The sequence below is a fragment of the Vicia villosa genome, linkage group LG1 (genome assembly GCF_029867415.1).
Source record: "Vicia villosa cultivar HV-30 ecotype Madison, WI linkage group LG1, Vvil1.0, whole genome shotgun sequence".
Lineage (NCBI taxonomy): Eukaryota > Viridiplantae > Streptophyta > Magnoliopsida > Fabales > Fabaceae > Vicia > Vicia villosa.
The window spans coordinates 50,874,026-50,897,993 of record NC_081180.1 but is presented as its reverse complement, the minus strand read 5'-3'; the positions used below and the strand labels follow the sequence as shown (position 1 = coordinate 50,897,993).

At 32.8% G+C, this 23,968-nt stretch overlaps 1 protein-coding gene across 1 annotated transcript; it reads left to right on the top strand.

The window, feature by feature from the left end:
- The first annotated feature begins 11,761 nt into the window (after positions 1–11,761).
- On the top strand, positions 11,762–14,577 carry LOC131637571 (ACT domain-containing protein ACR8). The gene is made up of 6 exons (XM_058908172.1): positions 11,762–12,186; positions 12,625–12,670; positions 12,772–12,886; positions 12,969–13,036; positions 13,149–13,715; positions 13,809–14,577. The coding sequence occupies exons 1-6, from the start codon at positions 12,125–12,127 to the stop codon at positions 14,274–14,276; spliced, it is 1,326 nt and encodes a 441-aa protein (XP_058764155.1). The 5' UTR covers positions 11,762–12,124; the 3' UTR covers positions 14,277–14,577.
- The last annotated feature ends 9,391 nt before the right edge of the window (positions 14,578–23,968 follow it).

Below are 23,968 nucleotides of genomic sequence, written 5' to 3'. Positions count from 1 at the left end.
ATTTTTTAAAGTCTATTTATATATATATATATATATATTTGACATTTTAAATTAATATTTTTTAAATAAAAAATATAGAAATAAAATTAAAGTTATAAGATTGGAATTCATACGATGTTAATTTTATTTGTATAATTATTTGTAGAAATATTTTGCTCACTAGAGAATATAAATTATCAATTAAAACCGTTAGATTAAAATAAAATATGATACTAAAATTTAGAGCAAATATTTAAACCTACTCTTAAATACAATATAATTTATCTCATATATAATCGAGTTGACTCATGAACCTAACGAGTCGAACTATGTATAGTTCAAGTTCAATTCATTTAGTTAACGAACTTAGTTTTTAGCTCATACTCAGCTCATTTGGTTCATGAACCTAGTTCAACGATTTAATTTTCGAATCGAGTTTCGAACTATTTTCGAGTTAGTTTGGTTCATTGTCAGCCCTACCTGAAACTGTCAACGATATATGCTCGCATATTCTGTTTGTCTGACATTTTCACTAATATTCTTAAACAGTTTCACACTTAGATCATATGGTGTGCACGTAGGTTTACAGTCAAAGTAATTATATTTCTTTAAGATTTTTCCCACATAATGATATTGATCCAAAGAAATTTCTTTTTCGAATCTAGTAATCTTGATTCCAGGAATCCCACTCTCTTCTCCGAGGTCTTTCATATCAAAGTTGTTGCTCGACAATGATTTCACATTATTACCGATCAGAATGTTTGATCTAAATATGAGTAGATCGTCTACATAGAGACATATGAAAGTGCAAATGCGATTCTCACATTTATAATAAACACATTTGTCATTTTCATTCACTTTATACCTATTCAATATCATTAAGTATCAAACTTCTCATATCATTACTTTGGAGCTTGTGTTAGACCATACTGAGAGTTATCTAACTTATCGACCTTGTTTTTTTCCCATGAATTACAAACACGTCCGGATGATCAATAAAGATTTCTCCTTCTAAGTCACCGTTTAAAAAAGTTGTTTTAACATCCATTTGGTGTACTATTATGTCATAAATAACAACAATTGAAAACAACACCGTAATGGATGTAATTCTAACTGGAGAAAAGATATCGAACAAATCTATATTTTTGCTTTGTCTAATATTTTTGGATACAAGATGTGCCTTCTATTTATCAACGGTTCCATCAATTTTAGTTTCTTTTTCAAAACTCATTTATAACTAATTAATTTGCAACCAGGAAGCAAGTCTACTAATAGCATGTTTGGATTGGCTTTTGAAAGATTCAAAATCAATTCTAGAGGGATATAATTGATTCTGGGTGATTTTGAGATGTTTGTTTTATCAAAAAGTAGAATTGATTTTTCCTCTATAATTGATTCTACTTGAAGCTAGAATTTGTAGCATCTACCTCTAGAATTGATTCAGGGTGATTTTTACACTAATATTTATTGTTCGACTTACTTTTACATAAATGTATCCAAACATAAATCAATTATGCCAAACTCAATTATGTTAAAATCAATTCTATCAAACTCAATTCTTCTAAAATCAATTCTGTTCGCCGTCAAACCAAACACACCCTAAGTGCATGTTTGGTTTAACTTTTGGAAAGTTCAAAAGAAATTCTAGAGAAGTAGAATTGATTCTGGGTGATTTTAAGATGTCTGATTAGGTAAAAGTAGAATTAATTATGTCTCCAGAATTGATTCTACTTGAAGTTAGAATTTGTAGCTTTTGTTTCCAAAATTGATTCTTGATGATTTTTACATGTAATTTATTGTTCAAGTCACTTTTACTTAAATGTATTCAAACATAAATTATTGTGCTAAACTCAATTTTAATAAAATCGATTCTATCAAACTCAATTATACTAGAATTAACTATGTCCACCATTAATCCAAGTACGCCGTAAGTGCCGGGTCTGTTAAATGCTAGAGAATCTATTTCATATTCCAAAATTTGCAAATCGGTCAATATACTTTTTGAAATTTTTATACTGACTCATCATTTGTAAAAAAATGGAAATTGATCTTTAACAATTTTACAATTTTACAAGTTAGACTTTTTAAAGTTTTTAAATTTTATAATTTGGTTTTATCTTATATTTATAAATTTATCTAAAAATCTTAAAATTTATAAGAACGGCTCAAAAGATTAAATAATTAACAATTATAATATTCTATCAAAAAAAATAAATAAAGGAAATTGAGTCAATGAACTATTTTAAATGCTGGGGGTATATTTTTGCAAAACCTTAAAGTTTTATTTGTAAATTTGAGGATGAAAAAAAAAGGTTCAGAAGAGGAAACTTTAAAGAAAAAAAAATCAATTTTTTAAAATATTCTTTAGATGATATTTTTGTATAAATTAATTAATAAATATTAATTATTAATAATTTTAAATTATTATAAAAAAACTGAAGAATTTATTTAAACCCTTCTAAAATCTTTCAAGTCCCCTCTTTAAATATAATATTTGAATTTCAAAAAAATCATATAATAGAACACTTTTTTATTGAAATCCTTGAATTTTTTTTTCTCTATTTTTCTTTTTCCAAACTTCTCTTCTTCATTTTTCTCCAACCATCCAAACAAAATCTTAGTAACTAAAATTTAAAAAACTATCAACACTCTCCAATCATCCAAACGTAATCTTAATAAACTATTATTTAAAAATCTATCAACGGAAAGGAGTCCTATTTTTATAAGCATTATGAATTTCTTAGGAACATATCTCCCACAAATATCATTTTAAAGCTAAAATTTTAAATTTTATCCAAAACCATAAGAAATTCTACTTTAGGAGTTAAAACTTTTATAAATATTTATATAATTTTTTATTGCAGATGTAAGAATTATAGTTCAATTAAAGAAATAATATTTGAATATATTTAAATAATGATATAAATAAATACAGCTAATAAGTTGTATTGGGGATTGGGATAGTAATTAAAAATGGACCTATAATTAAGTACAAATGTAGGACAGAGTTTAATTGTGTGCATAAAATATATTGTCAGCTAAATGAAATTTATTAGTAGTAGTAATGACCATATTTTAAAAGAGAATTGATATTTTTACGCTAAAAATTACATTAACACAGTATTAAATACGGTTTTATTTTTTAAAAATATTTAATCAGTATTATATTTTTCTATCTGACACACAATACACATGCACGTGTTGTATATTTATATAGTGTAGAGGTAATATCTTTCTTTTTAGTGTAAAGATAGCACCACACATTTTAAAATCAGTCAACATGGACATGTTTCTTCCTTCTAGTTAGCTACTACTTTAGACACTTTTATTTTATTTTCTTGAGTTATAGTATCATGATCTTATAAAAAAAATAATTTTCTAAATTAGATAAAATAAATAGATAATTATTTTTAATATTCACTAAATATTTTTTATTAAAATGATTATAGTACTAAATTTGCATTGGACTATATGCATTTTTCTTAGACAGTGAAAAAACTTAAGTAGAAGTATTTTTAAAGCAATATACTAATAGGAATCAAGTACTTGTACAGTATAATACCAAAGGCAAGAATAGAATACCGTATATATAATTCTTACTGTAAACAGAAAAAAAAAATCAGTTTTTAAATGAGAAACTTCAGCTTATGTTTTTCTTCATTGGAAACAGTATCCAGTTTCGAATTTGGCGCCAGAATAGGTCAACGGTCAAAAAGCATCACAAGTGGATGTGAAACCCAAGAAATGGCGGGAATTACGAAACAAATTTACAAAATCAAAACAACACAACAAAACAGAAGAATAAAAAATAAAACAAAAGTGGACCTTAAAAAAAAACTTCTGAGCTGTCAACAACGTGGCACCACACTCAATGGAAAATCTCACGCGAAGCCTCTCTCCTCGTCGATTTGTTTCGCCTTTTCCCTACTGCCAAAAGACGCGCTCTCACGTTGTTGCAACTTGCTACCGTTTTCGAATCATCCATTTCCGAAACATCCTCTGACGCCGCTCGCTCCCTCTTTCGCACTCTATCCAAACACGGGCCCACGCTATTTTTGTACGGATAATATAGCTGGTCCCTCTTTTGGCGGGAATTTCGGTTTTTCCCGCTATGTCTTGTGAACAACAGACGTCCGTTTGTCGTTTGTAGTGTTGTTCTTTGTTGCCGGCTAACGGCGTGAGAGACGTGGTTTTAAGACGTGGTTGTGTTGCATGTGACTTGTGTCAGTGATTCCTATTTTTGTGGCCGTGGGTCCCATGATAATTGAGGATGAATATATTGGTGGTGGGAGTGGCAATGGAAGCTACCCCCTTTGTCTGATATGTAATGTATGTGCTGGAGGCTTATTCACGATTTCAAATTCAAAAACTATCTTTAGAAAAAAGTGCAGGATATTTTTCATTATCCAAGCGTTTTTAGGTTTTGGTTGACATTGATTAATTTCTTTAAATTGATATTAGGTAAAAGTAAATTGAATATTAATGTATAATAGTAAAAGTGAGAATAAAAATTTAATTATTGTAATAGAATTGTAAGATAAGACTTAATTTCTCTGAAAAATATTATTATTAAATTTATTTAGAATCTAAAATCTAGTAATTGAGTGCATGAGTTTCAATGATTATAATTATTATTTGAAAAAAAACATGCACACACAAAATATTGTCTTACAACATGTAGTATTTTTTTTTCTTCTAACTAGTAATATACCCGTGCATCCGCACAGGTATAAATTATTTAGTAGTATAAAATTATACTGTAAATTGAAAGTTAATTTATGTATGTTTAGCTACTTATAATTTAATTGGTTCTGTCTCATGACACTTCATAAAATATTTCATTCACATTTTCAACATTAAAGATATGTGCAAATGAGTGATAACTCAACACCTATTAAATTATCTTTAAAGTAAGAATGAATCGGTTTTTCAATCATATTACAATGAAAAATTTGTATTACATATTAATATTTAAAATATTTCATCATTGAAATGATCAATTTACGTATATTTTTTTGTCTAAATCTAACTGGTTGTGTCTAATGTTAATTTATCAAGTGCAAATTAACATTTATACATATTTTGTTGCTTGGATCTAAGTTGTTGTGTCCCATAATATCAAGGACAAGTGCAAAGTTATTATGAACAAGATGTAGTATGATTTTGAGATAAATATTGTAAAAATCATAACAAAGCTAAATAATGATTTTATGTAGCAATGAATATATATAGAATTGTCATTCATTTGTCTATTTATATATAATTGTTAATAAAAATAAAATAGGTATCGTGTTGATAGTGACTCGTAATAAAAATAGAAAATTTGACATTTGAAAATATGAATTTTGTGTCTCAAATAAAAACAATTATTAATTAAAATAAAATAGATATTTTGCTCATAATGCCCGTGAGAAAAATAAAAATTTTGACATTTGAAAATAAGAATTTTGTGTCTGAAATAAAAATAATTGTTAGCTAAAATAAAAAATGTATTTTGTTGATAGTGACGCGTCACTAAAGTAGAAATTTGAAAATATTTTTTGTAATAATTATGAATAATTTCTTAATAATCATAAAATAATTATGTTTTTTATTGAGGGAATTTTTACGTGTTTCTTTTCGTTCCATTGAGAAAGATTCAATTTATTTATGTTTAGAAAAATGAAAAAGGAAAAAGAAAATTGAGGGGGGAAAATTAAAATGAAAGTGAAAATATTGGAAAGAGAACATGTGAAATAAATGTGAGACGAAGGAAAATTCAATGGTAAGTACACATGTCATTTGGACATTTATTTTAAATGTTGAAATATTGACTTGATTATGAAAAGACAAAATAATCTTTTCTGCTTTATAAATTTTGAAAAAGTGAAGGATATTTTTCGTATAATGGTGGTATCTTTTATAAATGGCTGGATAGTAGATAAATCTAAAAAATAAATTTTCTTTTATATCAAGGATAGGGAGTATACGGGTCAGGTTGATGTGCATAAGGTATATCCTTATGCACGGTGCATAAAAATACGTAAACACTAAAGAAGTTGGTGCATAAAAATATATTGTGAGTCGCTACCTCAAATATCAAATATTTCATGAAAAAATCGAGGAGACTCAATCCCACAAAATTCTTAAAAAATCACACGAAATCATAACCAAATGTATGTCTTTAGATGAAATTTTTTCAAGTAGATGTTATCACAAACTGCTATTTTCTTAGAAGGATTTAAAAAATATTTTAAGCACGGGACTTGAAGATTTTATTTGGAGAGTTTGATATTTCGCGCCTCTGTATTTTCTTTGAAACAAAATCAGAAATATTGTTTGTTTCTATCAATAAAAAGAAATTCACATGTGTTATTCTAAAACTAATAAAAAAATCACTAAAAATCACCAAGAAATTCACATAAATAATATTAATAATAACAACAAGAATTACAACCCTTCAAGAGGTCAACCTCCAAGACTACAACTACTTTTAAAAAATTACTATGCTATATCATAATTCCTATATTTCAAGTGTAGGGAGTCTGGTCATGTGACATGCAAATGTAGAAATAAACGAGAATTTCCTTCTTTGAGAGGGTGAACAAAAGAGGGGCCGCCAAGAAGTTTTTTAGCTCTTGAAATTCCTTTTCGCATTCTTCGGTCCACTATATTTCTCTGAAATTCTTCAGGTTCCAAAGAAATGAATAGATTTATCACCAAAACACGGCCCTGAACCAGGTTAACACACCAACAATGCAATTAATTGTTGAATCTCTTTTACAAAAGTCAGACTCCTCGTATTGATGATCGATTAACATTTATCGCAATTTGCCTCGATTCATCTCATGGTTATCCTGTACTCCAAAAAAGAACTTGTTAGGGTTCAAGCGTATACTCTACCTTCTTATAGACGTCAATCTCTCTTAGGTCATCAAAATGATTCCCCTCGTTTGGAGTCTTGACCACCTTGTCAACAATACATACTTCAAGGTTCTGACCGATCTTCTTAGAAGAACAATGTTTGTAAACGTCTAATTAGTCGCCCAACCGTTCTTTAAATCGAGTGGCATGACCTCGTAATAAAATTTGTTATAATTGGTCATGAACGTGGATTTAAGATCATCAATAGGCTTCATACGTATTTGATTATAACTTGAGTATGCGTCAATGAATCTTATAAACCATAAACCTAAGGCCTTGGAAAATTAACCTATATATGCTTGTTAATTGGTAAGGGTACTTGGAACATGCTTGATTGAAGACGAAGAAATATATGCACATCCTCTATTTGTCTGACATATTCTTCACCATCTCTATGTTAGCTAACTAGGTTGGGCATCTTATCTCTGGTATAAACCCAACCTCTTTCAATTTCTTCACATATTATTAAATAGTCGCTCTTTTATCTTCACTTTCTTTTATGCTTCCTTTTAGTGACATGCTTAAAGTCGGGCTTGATAGAATATAATGGCATACTATGTAAGGGTTCATTCCAAGCACATTGTATGGTGCCCATGCAAATGTATCTACATTCTTATGAAGTAATTGGAAAACATCGTTTTCTTCCTCTTTAGTTAATGATGTACCTGTCTGAGTTGTTTGGTGAGTCCAATGACCTATATGTACTACATTTAACTCTTACATTAAATGTAAGCATGTATTATAAGGAATCGATCCTATGGTCTAAATCAACAGGGTTTAACTTATGGGCGTTCCTTGACGAGGTCACCTTTTCCTTCTTTTAAGTCTTAAACTATCCTAATAGCACTTTCTGGCCACTTCCTTATCAGGCCTAACGACACCTACCTGTCAGTTCTTTTAGGGATATTTCATTGTAAAATACAAGAGAGATAGAATAGCTCATATGGAGTTGAATGTCAGCCTATTGACGATGATATTATAGGAGCAATGCACACTCATCACCAAATATATTACTTCCACGACCTTTGCGCTCTTCCCCACTCCGAACTTTGTCAACATTGCGACATATCCTCAGACCTGCACATGTTCCCTAAAAAAATACCAACAAACCTCTAAAAGGCTGCAAGAGGCCGAGGTCAATCTTTAAACCTTTAAATAGATACTAGTAAAGGACATCATCCGAGTTGTCGGGGTCCACCATGACTCTCTTGACATTCCTGTTAGAACAAGATTTGTTCTGATCAATTATCTTAGTTTTGATGATAACAATAATATGAATTTTGCTTAAGACAATATGGTACTCTAATCAAATGCAATTTCCTTTTCAGGAAATATATAAAGAGTATGCATAATTCAGCGCTCAGAAGCTTTGTCTCAGAAGGTTCAGCATGCAACATCAGAACATGGTCTGGCAAGACATCAGAAGATGGTCGAAGCAGAATCAGAACATGGGTCTATGGAAGCATCAGAAGAACATGAGATCAGAAGCAGAAGCACTGAAGTTCTCATGGTATCACGCTCAGAAGCACTTCAAGGTCAGAAGATCAGAAGATGCTTTGCACCAAGCTGTTTGACTCTGATGATATTCAAACGTTGTATTCACAAACATCAGATCAGAAGGAAGTACAAGTGGCAGGCTACGCTGACTGACAAAAGGAACGTTAGAAGCTATTAAAGGCAACGTCAGTAGACACAGCGTGAACAAGGCTCGAGGTAGTTGACAAAAGCGTATAACATTAAATGCGATGCTGTACGGAACACGCAAAGCATTAAATGCACTCAACGGTTATCTTCTCCAACGCCTATATATATGAAGTTCTGATGAGAAGCAAGGTTAACGATTCTGGAACAAAACAACTCATATTAACTTGCTGAAACTCTGTTCTATTCAAAGCTCAGAATCTTCATCTTCATCAAAGCTCACTACATTGCTGTTGTAATATATTAGTGAGGTTAAGCTTAAACGTTAAGAGAAATATCACTGTTGTGATTATAGCTTTTAAGAAGCATTGTAAAACTCTTATTTGATTACATTAATTTGTAAGTAACTAGAGTGATCAAGTGTTGATCAGGATACTCTAGGAAGTCTTAGCTTGTGTCTAAGCAGTTGTAATTAGAGTGATCACGTGGTGGTCAGGATACTCTAAGAAAGTCTTAGCTTGTGTCTAAGCATTTGTTCCTGGAGTGATCAGGTTGTGATCAGGATACTCTAGAAGACTTAGTTGCGGACTAAGTGGAAAACCATTGTAATCCGTGCGATTAGTGGATTAAATCCTCAGTTGAGGTAAATCATCTCTGCGGGGGTGGACTGGAGTAGTTTAGTTAACAACGAACCAGGATAAAAATAACTGTGCAATTTATTTTATCAGTCAAGTTTTTAAAGCTACACTTATTCAAACCCCCCCTTTCTAAGTGTTTTTCTATCCTTCAATTCCAACCATGCATCTGTAAGCTAATCACCCATTAGGTTATTTTTGTGAGGTAAAACCCCTTTTGCATCTGTGTTGGAAAAACTAATTTATGGCAAGACCACTGCTTTGTCCATAGTTGAGACATTAACGATATACATCACTTAGAATACATATCTATTTCTTGAGGAGCTAGTCACCCCACCTCGTGAAACCTTGTACAATCATATTTAAAGTGTAGGTCGCTTGGCCGGGTTCATATCTTTCTCCCCGACTTTGAATCCTTCCAGGCGGGTGTGTTCTCTGCGGTTTGTTTTCGTCTGTAGTGCTATTTTTCTCGAACTCTATGAACTACCTCATACAAATTTCTATAGGCGGCCCTCTTGGATCAATTTCTCAAATTCCCACTTCAAGTGGTGACAATCATCTGTGTGGTGAACATGTATCATACGATACTTTAACAACCTCCTTGGCCCGCTCCCCCATTATATCTCCCTTGGGAAAAAGGGCTTGAGAATGATCTTGATGTGGTAGATATCTTGGAGATCATCGCCCTCCTCATGTTCAATGGGGGATGCTCTAATGGCCTTCTAGAAGGCTTGAATACAACCTTTTCTCAAACTAGTATTATGTTTGAATTCCCCCACAAGTAAGGTATTTTAGACTATCCTCCACATTCCTCTATTGCATCTCGAGTTCTTTTTCCAGAGTTTCTTTTTTCTCTTTAATATAACATCATAAAAACCAACTAACAATTATATATTCACAACACTTATATCCATTATCGGAGCATCCAAATTTTTTGTGTGAGTTGTTGGGAATTTCTGGGCTCTTCATCCTCGATTAGTTATAACTTTACGTGTTATTATTGTTGTCATTGTAGGTCATGAACGCTTTCATGTAACTATTTGTTATGTCGATGTAACTCCTCCGTAGTGGTTAGCATACCCATTATGGCAACTTTGTTGTTGTTAATGCTACTGATGGTAACCCTCGTCATCGTGAGGTAGGAGTCGAATTACGGTTGGAATAGATAGGCGCAAAATGTACTAGTAAAAGTACACAAATAATAACTCTACCACCGAAGGCCAATATAGTCGCAATAAAATGCTCTTGTGAATTGTGTCAATTGTTTCCCTTATATAGTAATATTGACCCAACCTGCGTGTATGGCCAATTAGAGACAATTTAATGTGATTGTCCGTGACTCACATGACCTTTTAATAGTGATTGAAAATTATGTTTGATTAAATTCCGAACCATATCTTTCTCAATTAACCATAATCTGGTTCTCCGTCATATCTCAATAAAAGATTTCCACATATTAGCCTTGTGCGGGCACAACCAACCTGACTCATTAATTACTTCAATCTAATCTTGTTCTTCTGGACGAGTCATTAAGTGAGACGAGCTCTGTTCGATTTAGGCTGAATTCAACCTTATTCTTCTGAACGAGTCATCAAAATGACGAGCTTTGTTTGGCCTGGGCTAAACTCAGCCTGCTTGAGGTAACTTGACAAAAAAATAAATCATGCACAAATATACATTTTATCACATAAAATTTATTAAAAAAACACATAAAATAGTACATTAATTATATCATTTTCCATATCATATCATATGCAAATCAAACAAATAATAAGATAAGAGTTATATAATATATTTATTCAGATTATCATATTCTCCCAATAATTTTTTGGTGCTTCACTTGTTTAAAAATTCTGTCCAATAGATAACATTTTTGTTGAAAAGGTAACATATGATCTTATTAGCCATAGAAATGATTCTATTCTAAAAGAAAGAATCTCAACAATCCAAAACAAACATAAAACTAATGCCGGTTTGGACAATGCTAATGCAACTAACTACTTATTTCAATTCATCTGTAATGAAACTGAGAACTCAACAAATAGTAAACATAATTATAAATGAAACAAGACTAAATTTAGCGGTACAGACAAAAAATAATGAAAGAAATCAATATTAAAATCCAATGAAAGATACAACACATACACACAACAAAACAAAACCAACCAAAACAAGGGGACGGAGGAAAAGCCCAAAAAACCGGCATCGTCACATTCCTACGTCATTAACCAGCATAACCATATATTATTACACCTTAATTACCAAGATTACTCGGTTAATCAACTTGTTACCTGTTACCATGGTCCCAACATGTTAACCCCTCTTGTTAATCAAAGAATCAACAACCACTCTTCCAACCTATTGAGTACAAAACACGCAAAGCAACATCTGGCGATCCCACGTGTCGTCCCACCTGGCACGTTAGTTGACCTGTTGGTAAGTCCGGTCAGCACGGGCAGGTTAAGTGGCAAGCGTTATTCACGCCATGTCATACTTTTCCATAACCAAAGACGTGGATTCCAATTTAATAAAACTAACCACAACAATATTAAATTCATAAAAATAAAAGTAGAATAAAATAAATAAATATATATACAGCTACCACAAGAGAAAGAAAGAAGATCAAAGCAAGGTTTGCGTTTGGAAGAGAGTGAAGAGAGAGAAAATATAGTACTAACTTAACTCTTGCAGTGTGAGAAGGTAAAGGGAAATACAAGAGTTTGGTAAGAGTGGTTTACGAGTTATGACGATTTGATCGAAGGAGTGTAATGCATTAAAAGCCACCGTTTGGAATTTTAATTCTCTTCCATATATATAGGATTTGCTCAACTCAACAACAGATTCAAGATTCAGACACAACATTTACGTTGTTTAGTTTCTTTGTCTGTAACCGTCGTTTTGGGTAGCGGCGTTACATTAAAAGAAGTGAGTAGTAGTAATTTTTCTTGCCTCTGAAACTGTTAAAGATGGAGTGGTCTGCTTGTACGGACGAGTACGAGAAGCTTGTTTTTCGTATGAGCACTCCCAGGTTTGTTTATTCTTTATTCTTTTGTTCTCTGTTTGGTTACACATTTTTGTTCCTGATTCATGTTTTTCTGCTATTTTCTTCCTGTAGACTCTGAATATCTATAATTTCAAGGGTTTCTATATTTAGAACTTCATGATGTTTTTTTTCTAGGGCATAGATTCAAACTTCTTGATGCTTGCGTACCTCAGTTTTTTTGTTAATTAAATTTTATAAATATTTTAAATCCGTAGTGTGAACTTGAAAGTCTAGATAATCTCGAGGGAGAGAAAAGTAGATTTTCCTAATTTCCACCGACTTTTCTATTTTAAACAATTTTCTGACTTTTCTTTTATTTTCTTTTCGTGTCTGTGACTCAGTGAATTCCGTTTTCATCTAGAATGTTTTGCTTTTGAATTTTTATTTGTATTGATTATTTAAATTTTTTTACTGTTGAAACAGGGTTGTCATTGACAATGCGGTTTGCACCAATTCAACTATAGTGAAGGTAAGACGCAAAGAAAATTCCTTAATTTGGATTAACATGTAGGAGTGATTATTACTGTAAATGAGTTATTAATGTTTGTGGTTTGGTTAAATTTTTTACAGTTTGATAGTGCTAGAAAGCATGGAATTCTTTTGGAAGCGGTGCAGATTCTCAGCGATCTGAACCTTTTCATTAAGAAAGCATATGTTTCCTCTGATGGCAGATGGTTCATGGATGGTAAGAAAATTTTCGAATCTTGTTCTTTGTTGTAATATTTTTAATTCAGTTTGGTCTAATTTTTTTTTGGTTCAATGTTCAGTTTTTCATGTTACGGATCAAGATGGAAATAAGTTGACAGATGAGAGTGTTTTGAAGTATATTGAACAGGTATTACTAATTTACTATTAATTTGTTTCTTTATAAGTGATTATTTAATTTTCATTATGTTAGTATATTATTTGCATAATTGAAATTGATTCAACTTCACTATCTGTATCAGTCACTTGGTAGCATTCACAATGGAAAAATCAATCATAGAAATGGTCTCACTGCTTTGGAATTAAAGGGGACGGATCGTGTTGGTCTTCTTTCTGAAGTGTTTGCAGTATTGGCTGAGTTTCAATGCGATGTGGTTGAGGCTAAAGTTTGGACACATAATGGCCGGACTGCTTCGTTAATTTATGTTAAGGATTGCACCTCTGGAACCTCTATTGAAGATTCTCAGAAAATTAGTCGGCTCGAAGCACGTTTGAGATATGTTTTACAAGGAGATAGTGATATCAGGAGTGTAAAAACATCTATCTCTGATGTTGTTATTCACCCTGAAAGAAGGCTCCACCAGATGATGTTTGCCGACCGTGATTATCAGAAGAGTCCGATTTTAAAGTTCACTTCAGAAACACCGTTAGTGACTGTTCAAAATTGGGCTGAAAGGGGTTATTCGGTTGTTAATGTCCAGTGCAAGGATCGCGTCAAGTTATTGTTTGATGTTGTGTGCAATTTGACAGACATGGAATATGTTGTGTTCCATGCAACTATCAACACAAGGATTGATCAAGCATACATGGTAATTACTTAATCAAACATCATAATGCTTTGTTTTTTTGTTGCATAGCTTTGATTATGTGCTTATTTGATATTAAAATTGTTTTTATTCCAGGAGTTTTATATAAGACATAAGGATGGCACCCCGATTAGTTCAGAACCGGAGCGTCAACGGGTGATTCAATGCTTGCAAGCGGCTGTAGAGAGAAGATCATGTGAGGGTGTTAGACTAGAGTTATCAACGGAAGACAGACAAGGGCTTCTAGCCGAGGTGATGAGAACGTTCCGAGAGAACGGGTTGAATGTGACTAGGGCAGACATAACCACGACCGGTGACCTGGCCGCAAATGTTTTCTACGCAACAGATGCCATTGGATACCCGGCTGACCAAAAAATCATCGAGTCGGTTAGAGAGAAAATTGGGTTAAGCAATTTAAAAGTGAAGGAGTTGCCTATTGTAAGTCATGAGAAGGCAGGGAGGGAAGATCAATCAGTTGGAGTTGGCGGGGCAGTGCTATTGTCCCTTGGGAGCATTGTGAGAAGGAATCTATACAATTTGGGTTTAATCAAATCTTGTTCTTGAAGCAGAAAGATAAGGGCGTGGGGGAATTTTTTGAGTGTGGAAGATATTCACAACTTTTTATAGCATAATATTCCTTGCTTCAGGTTTGGTCTTTGTACATATAAAAGGTAAAATGGTGATAAGTTTGTGTTTTTACTTCACTTGGTTGGGTTGGATTTATTTGGTATTGTGATATAGAATTTGATTCTTTGGTGGCATAGAAAGGAAGATTAGGTAGAGAGAGGAACAATTTGGATTGGGTTGATACAGCACTTTGTACATAACGATGGTTCAGTTATTATTAGTATTAATTTAAGTAGTTGTTCTATCTAATCTATAAGAGTGTGTTTGGATGAAGCATTTTAATAAGGTAATGTAATGTTTTGAGGGAATTTAAAATGATTTGCACAAAATTTATTGTTTGGATACAAAAATGAAGAATTGTTAAAATGATGGAAATTTATGGAGTATTTTATCTAAGTTAAATTTAATCGTTTTGAAATGACACTAAAAACCAAAGAATTTGAAATTCCTTCATACTCCATAAAATGTATTTGTTACTACTATTTCTTCAAATTGGTCCTCATAGTTTTCAAAATTACAAAATTGACCCTAATGTTTTTTAAAAATTGCAAATTGGTCTTTAATAATTTTTAGAATTTGCAATTTGGTCCTTCAAATTTTTAAAAATTGCAATTTGGTCCATACTTTTCAATTTTTTAGTTTGGTCCAAAAAAATTATATTTTATTAAAAATAATCCCAAAAATCTAACAATGAATTACCTTAATACTCCATCCAAACAAAATAATTTAAAATGAATGAATTTCAATTGAATCATTTGAATTACTTTGAATTTTAAATTTCTTTAAAATTTTCAATTACCTTATCCAAACACACTCTAAGAGATTGTTGTGTCTAATTCGTGCCGCTTCCGGATTCAATTGGATGTCCATTCTAACAACTCTAAATTATGATCTAGTAGTGGCAATTTTTTAATCCATTTTAGAGTGGCTATGGAGTATCTTCATTGATTTTTTTTAAAGTTTTTGAGAAAAAAAAATCCCTTTTTAAGATCCATATTCTGATTGAGGACGCAACAAAAGATCCATATTGTCCTTTTCAAAGTTATTTTTTTAATTAAAAATCACAAGTTACATCCTTAACTTAAGCAATCACAGGGCAGGCAGGGTAAACCAATGTTTTAAAATAAGAATTATTAATCAAATGTTTAAAAAATATTATTTGACATAAAATCAATTATCAATTATATATTTAGAGAAGTTAGAATAACAAATACTCTTAATATTTCAACCTTCCAATTCAATTAGACCTTGACATGGGGCAACCAAATTTCAATAACTTATTTTAAAATTACTTTTATTTTTCCAGAAATTGTACCCAAATTTCTTCCTTTCAAATATTTACACAAAAAAAGTTAAATTCGTAAATGACAAATATTCTTAATATTTCAACCTTCTTATTTAACCAGACATTTGACATGGGGCAACTAAATTTCAATAAATTTTGTTTTTTTGTTCCAAAATCTTTTTCACACTCCTCACTTCCATCGACTCTTTCTTCTTTTTATGGGCAGCCCTATTTCTTCTCCATTCTTTTTTTTTTTTCTTTTTCTCTTTATGGACAATGCTTGATTTCGTGTGATTTTACACTTTCAATAACTTATTTTTAAATTGTTTTTTTTCGTTCCAAAATCTTTTTCACACTCCTCACTTCCATCGACTCTTTATTCTCTTTATGTGTAGTGTAACACCCTTCTAAACTCCGCGGTAATTATATAAAAATTCAGAGTAAAACATAAAAACAAGTGTGCCACAATTCAATTTAAACCAAATTATTCATAAGTCATTTGTCATTCTACACTTAGAAACAAATCATCACATTATCATAATCATGTTTCTACACGGCGGAATATTCATCATACAGATAAGCATAACATCATCTACGAGATATCTCACAAGTTAATACAATAACAACAGGATAGAGTATCCTCATAGACTCTAGACTGGCGTTCTCCAGTGTTACAATATCAGAGCATGACACCGACACTATACTAAACGCAGTGACTCATGAGCTAATCCTCACCAAGTCGTAAAAGTCGCTATCCTCAATCCGAAAATGACAACATGTAAGGGTGAGTCTCATCGCAATTAACAAATATTATTGCATCGTACATAATAACACATCATATTTATATTATTCACCCAATTGTATCACATTCAGACAATTCAACAACACACAACCAACACATCATCAATTCATAACACTGAAACACATTCAATCATGTTATGAAAATCATGCATATGAATGAATTGACATTATGCATGTGGTACCAAACATCATCAATGAGAATAACCCACCGACCGATCCAACATCTTCAAGATACGGCCTACCAGCACAAATTCCACACAATGAGAATTATGCCCTTCACTGAATCCACAACATCATTTGGATTCAGCCCTCAACATATGGTTATGAATGCATGCAAACATATACAACATACTTATAATGTCGTCAATCCAATGAACATCATCGTCTCATCTCTTACCATCATCATCATCATTATCAAGCATGTGTATGTATCAGCATCATTCATCACAAATCAATCATCATCACTATCATTACAGAACATACATGTATTTACACCAATCATCATCATAATCAATAATAAGATTATACATGTATTCACATCATTCAACATATCTCATATTGTCAGATCTCATCATATATGTCAGCAATATATCATCCATCAAACAAACAAAATATTCACTTCATATTCATATCATCACATGAAATATCTCATAAGCTCCATCACACAATCAAATAAATCATCATATGAATCATGTTTAAAACATAGCATGTATTGTCACATCTCATCACATATATGTACAATACATCATTCATCAAGCAATAAAATCATGATTCAAAATTAATTGAAGTTATACCTCATTTCATCATTTAAACACATAGGTTATCTCATAAGGTTCATCATGCTCGAAACGACACTAAAAACAGACATACGGTTTGAAAGTTATGGCTTCCGGAAATTTTTTAAAAATTTGTATGCTATGAGTCGACTCACAAATTTTGCAGGTCGACGCATAGAATTTTCTGCCCCCCTCGGTTTTGCTCAGGTCGACCCATGAGTCGACTCATGTTGGTCTTTTGGGAACCTATAGGTTGACGCATGAGTTTCATAGGTCGACGCACGCTGCGTTTATACATAATTTTTCTGCGATTTTTGACATCTTTCCTCTCCCAATCTCAATCTAATCGCATCACAACAGTTCTCACACCAAAATATCATCAATTAACATAACATACTACAATTATAGCACATTTCAGAGCTCATTTAACACTAAAACCATTCATCAATTCATCAATTTCATCGATTCAACAAAAACAACCTAAATCTCCCAAAACCCCAAAACCTAAACATACAATCCAATTGACCTAAATAATATTCCTAATCAGTATTATCATCTAAAATACAATAAGAGATGTTAATCGGAGAGTCCCCCCTTACCTTAGCAAAAGATCTTGATTAGCCATTTTCTTCTTCTGTTTCTCTTTCACGTATCATCTCTTCTACTCTTCTGCTCCTCCTTCACATCTATTTTCCTTTTTCCCTTAATTCCTTATTTTTATGAAAATAGATTTTAATTTAGTAAAAGGCCTACTAACATAGCACCCCCTCTTTACTTACACCACACTTGGCCCAATAGCTCTATTTCTCAATTTAATCCAATTAAATCTAATAAAATGCCAAATAATCCAAATAATTAATTTAAATTCTAATTAAATTAATAAATGGAAAATATGGGGCGTTACATGCAGCCCTATTTCTTCTCCATTTTTTTCTTTCTTTTTCTCTTTATGGACATTGCTTGATTTCGTGTGATTTTACACTATAAAAACGAAAGTTTTGTTTATGTAACTCAAACTTGGTTTCCTTACGTGTGTTTGTGCTAGTGAGTGATGATACATGCTTTTTTCATTTTAGCATTACATATTTCTTTCTATTTGCCATTTTTCCTGTTTCTTGTATTTTCTAGTTTTTATGTCTTTATTTTTTCGTTTTGTATTCATGAGGGATGATTCAACTCATTAATAAAATTGATTTCACTTCTTCGCGTTTATGTTGAAGAGGTTATTATAGTTATTGATATAACAAATTTCAATCTTGTATTACGTTGGAGTTGTCTTAATTTCTTTCTAGTTGCCATTTTCATTTGATTATTGTCACAGGGTTCATGGTTTTGCTTTTGGGAATGTTGGAGTTGAATGTGAACTCCATTGCACACCTCATACACACACACAATTCAAAGAGAGAAGATGAAATTATTGAATCAAATGAAATCTCACACTTGCATTAATTCTCTAACTGAATTACAAGTGTTGGTTATACACAAATATCAACATTAATTGTCTAAATGAAATTCAATAATAAGAATTAACAATAATACTTGACCGTAATTATTCTATGAAAAACATTAAATGAGAGTATGAATTACTACCAATACCATCCTTTAATTTATATTCTAAAAACCATTAACACATTACCAATCGTTAGTTGGTCCAGTGGTGATTGGCACTAGACTTGGTAGAGAAAACCACGGTTCGATCCCCCGCAACTGCGATCGGGAGGGGGATGGAACCACTTGATGCCAGAACTCGCCCCCGAACCGGACTAAACCGGTGGTATAAAGCCAAAAAAAACCATTAATACATAGATCATTCCTCAACTTGATGAATTGATCTGTCTTGATTGCTTTTGTAAGTACATATGCAAATTGCCTCTGAGTGCTGCAGTGAACAACCTCAAGCACTCCACTCTGAACTTGATTGTGCAAAAAATAAAATGTTCTGTCAATCTGCTTGCTCCTACCGTGCAACATTAGATTTTTGGCAAGAGTTATGGCTGATCTGTTGTCAATCAATAACTTCACCGGTGTCTGCACGTCAAACTTCAGTTCCTGCAACAAATTAATAAGCCAGATAGCTTGACAAGCAATTACAAATCCAACTATGAATTCTGCTTCACAAGTAGACAATGCAACCACTGGTTGCTTCTTGGAGCATCATGAAATAAGAGCCCTCAAATACCTGAACATATATTCTATAGTACTTCTCTTATCCACGCTATCTCCACACCAATTAGAGTTTAAATAACAAACCAACTCATCAACATGGTTATCTGTATCAGATGGAAAAATAATCCCATACTTCAGAGTTCCCTTGAGGTATTTAAGTATTCTAGTGGTTGCATGATAGTATGACTACTTTGGTTTACTTATGAACATGTTCACCACCCCAATCGCACAACAGATATCCAGCCTAGTGTTACATAGGTACCTCAAAGAACAAACTGGTGGCTTGAAAACAATAGCATCCACATCTTCACCATCATAGTTAGGTTCTAACTTGTGGTTTGTCTCTGTTGGTGTAACTGCAGGCTTGCAATTTATCAACCCAAATCTCTTCAGCAACTCATGATAGAGCTATGAAACACATTTATTATCATGCTAATTCAAGTGACTAATTATAGATTCAAAAGTCTTTATGTTAAATATATTTTCTTATTAGATATTTTTGAATCTATTATGGAAAAATTGTTAGTCTAATATTTACAATTTGACACTATTAGTACTATATTTTTTATATTATAATGAAAAATTAATTTCCGTAAATAAGTTATTTTTTTCAAGTTTTTTTGCATTTTTTTATCTACCCGATCAATCAAACCCAAACCAATCTATTGTTTCTCGGTTCGGTTCGATTTGGACTTTATCGCAAAAGCTTGCATATCCAATCCAAACCAATCCAAATAATTTTAATCGGTTTGTGTATCAGCCTCTCTCAAAACCGAACCAAACCGGCCCGCGAACACTCCTATTTGAGCCCATACAAGGCTTTATGTAGCTTGTACGCCATCTCTTCTTTATTCTTCATCACAAATCCTGGAGGCTGTGACACATAAATTTCTTCTTGCAAGAGACTATTTAGAAATGTAGATTTGACATCTAGATGTAGCATAGGCACATTCCTACTTGGAACTATAACAATCACCAATCTTATTGTTTTATGTCTAGTTACATGTGCAAACACTTCAAAGTAATATAAACTAGATTTTTGTAGGAATCCACTAGCTACTAACCTTACTTTATGCTTGGAAATTTACCCATATAGCTTCAACTTTATCTTGAAGATCCATCTCACACTGATGACTCTTTTTTTCTTTGGCAAAATAGTTAACTCCCAAGTCTTGTTTCTTTCAATTGCCTCAAGTGCTTCCTTTATGGCCTTTACCCACACTTTCTTCTTGAATTCCTCACCAATGCTAACAGGTTCAACATCCGCCAACAATGCACAATGTATGACTTCTCATTCACTATCAATGTCTTTATCTTGAATTAATTTAAAATTTGCCAGTCTTCTTGGTATCTGTCTAATTCTCTGTGCCCTTTGAATCATCACTATTTCAACACCACTCTCACCTTCTGATTCATTTTCATAATGCTGCTCATTTTGTTGCTCATCAAGTGGTACCTCATTCACCAGTACTGCTTCATCATCAATATGTTCTACAACATCATCATCCCCCACTTTGAATGTTGTACTGCACTATAACTAGGTTCAGACTTGCCTTAATTCCAAGTTTTTTATTCCTTCACCAACACATCCATACTTATTTCAATCTTGTTGGTAACATGGAAACAAAGCTTGTAAGCATATGTGGAGTGGTAACCTACAAGTAAGATGGACTTAATCTTATCATCTAACTTTCTCCTGGTGGCATCAGGCACATGCTTAAAACCCACATATCCAAACACCTTGATATGACAAACACTCTGTCTTTTCCCAATCCATTTCTCAAGTGGAACCATTTCCTTCAACTATTTTTTTTAGACACATGTTGATTATGTATGTTGTAGTAGCAATGGCCTCACCCTGTAGTGTATGAGGTAAGTTTTGCTCCTTTAACATGGTCCATGCCATGTCAAGCAAAGTCCTATTTCTCCTTTAAGCAAGACCATTATGTTGTCGTGTATATGGAGCAGTCACCTCATGTTCAATCCCATGCTTTTCATATAATTCTTTGAACTCATTTGCGTTAAATTTATCTCCAACCACCAGTTCTAAATATTTTCAATTGCCAACCACTTTATTTTTTAAATTTCAACTTGAACTTCTTAAATTCAAAAATCACTCCATGCTTGAATTTAATGAGTGCCACCCACAATCATATAACTTCAACATATTGTTTTCCATGGTCACTGAATATCCTTCCTCCAAGAAGTGGCCTACACTCACCAGGTTTCTTTTTATGCCAGGCACATACCAGACATCTTCGATTTAGATATTTCTACCATCTCTCACCTTCACCAAAATATTTCCCATTTCTTCAGCCATTAAGTACTCATCATCAGCACATCTGATTCTAGTGCTTTTGCTAGAATTAAAATTGAGCAACCACTGTTTGTTTTTAGTTATATGATTGGAGCATCACACGTCCATATACCACCAATCTACCACCACTCCACCATCATTTACAATAGCCATTAATAACACAGGTTCCTCCTTTGAATCACTTCTAGCTATGTTAGCTTCTTCATTCTCATTCTCCCTATCTGACCAACATTCATCAGCAAAGTGACCAAACTTACTGCAATTGAAGCCCCGAATCTCTCTCTCTCTCTCTCTCTCTCTCTCTCTCTCTCTCTCTCTCTCTCTCTCTCTCTCTCTCTCTCTCTTATCAAATTTCTCTTTTCCCTTTTGATAACTCTTATATTTATTTTCACCTTGATTAGATGATTATGCCTTCTCAGTACTATTGTCACCATTTTTCTTATTCTTGTTTCTTACTCCTCCATTTGTTATTCTTTAAATTAGACTTATCACTATTTTCTTTCTCAACAGTTTCAGCCTTAAGAGCCTGACCTGTTTTTCTTCTAGAATTTCTCTCAGTCAATCTTAGTTCATGTGCCTTTATACTACTTTTCAATTCCTCAATTCTCATAGTGCTAATGTCTTTCGAGTGTTCTATTGCTACATCTACGTAATTAAATTAAGGAGTAAGTGACCTTAGTACCATTTCAACAATTGTTTGCTCTGAAAGTGTTTCTCCATACGACTTCATCTCATTCATCACTACAATAACTAGTGAGATGTAATCGGGACCCTTCTCACTGCTCTTCATGCTCAGATTCTTGTATTGTTTATGTAAGGACAACAACTTCACCTTCTTTACCGGTGTGTCACTACCATAACACCATATAAGTATGTCACGCGCTGCCTTCACCGTCGTTGAATCAACAATCTTCTCAAACACCTCAGTGTTTACACATTGAGGAATGTAGAACAATACTTTATGATTCTTCTTCCTCGTCTCATGATGTGTGTTTCTTTGAACTTATGTTTCATTCTCACCTACTGGTGTGTAACCATCATTGGCAACCTCAAGCACATCTTAAGCACTAAATAACACACGCATCTGGATCGACCAACGATTCCAATTATGTCTATCGAGCAGTGGTAACTTCATGTTCAATCCACTGTTTGCTTCGTTCATCTTAGTTCTATATGAAAATAATTTCTCACCAACACCCGTGTTTGTCCTACTTTGTGAGTTAATCTTCTACAATTCAAATAAGAAATTTTGAGGATTAAATAACTTGTATAATCTAAAATTACAATTCAACAGTTTAATTAACAAAAAAGATCACTTAAAAAACTTCATCGAATCAAACCTAAATTTTAAAAAAATTAAGTACTATTAATAAAAGAAAACCTCGAACAAGCAAATATTTACAAAACAAGAAATTCTAAAGCATACAAATCTACTTGTTATGGACCGGCCAAAGGCCCAAAGTAAAGGTCCAATCAGGTGTAGGCCCAATCAAAATTATCCAACATATAAAGTCGACACACATGAGATTCAAGGCAAACTTTCCTGATCTTCACTTTCATTATACCGTTCTTGAACTCTTTAACTGACTTAGGCATTAAAGTGTTAACCTTGCAGGTCTACCCTATGCGACCACATCATAGGTCATCACAACTGATTTAGGGTCCTTCATCATTGATCAACACCATTTCTGGTTCTATAACAGAACAATGATGGGAACCCAATCCTAATTACTGCAAAATTCCTCAAACAAATCATCATATATCCAAATCCATATATGTACCAGAACCCCTGAGATATGGAGACATTCACCTCAAACTTTATGCAGAAGAACTCTGTTAGATCTTCTGATCCCGTTCGATCTCAATTATCTGTCATCGATGAGATCTACATTATGGCGACATCCAACATAGATTCGTGAGAGAAAGGTGACCTCATCTTCCTAATATTGTCGTGTGGAAGCATCGTCAGTGATATTCTCGGTAGATCTTTCTTCTCCAATCCACTTGAAGATGGCATATCATCATTGTGAAGAGAAGACAATAGTGATCAATGCCGACCATAAAGAAGCACGAGGTATCAGAGGAGTCACACTCAAAAGGCTTGTCACCGCATCAAAAAATGATTTTCGAGTAGTCTAGCTCGAGAATAATCCATCTAGGTCCAAGAAGGTAGACCCCGACCTCCCCTTCTTAATCGAACATCGAAGGACTGCAAGAGACTAATGTCGATCCCAAGGGGAAGATGAATAATGGTCCTTCCATTTCATATATAAATACATATTGT

What these genes read in the sequence shown, in the direction of transcription:
- LOC131637571 (XM_058908172.1), top strand. Translation starts at nt 12,125, where the DNA reads ATGGAGTGGTCTGCTTGTACGGACGAGTACGAGAAGCTTGTTTTTCGT. An exon ending in TTTCGTATGAGCACTCCCAG is followed by an intron (nt 12,187 to 12,624) that starts GTTTGTTTATTC and finishes CTGTTGAAACAG; the next exon opens with GGTTGTCATTGACAATGCGG. An exon ending in TTTTGAAGTATATTGAACAG is followed by an intron (nt 13,037 to 13,148) that starts GTATTACTAATT and finishes TATCTGTATCAG; the next exon opens with TCACTTGGTAGCATTCACAA.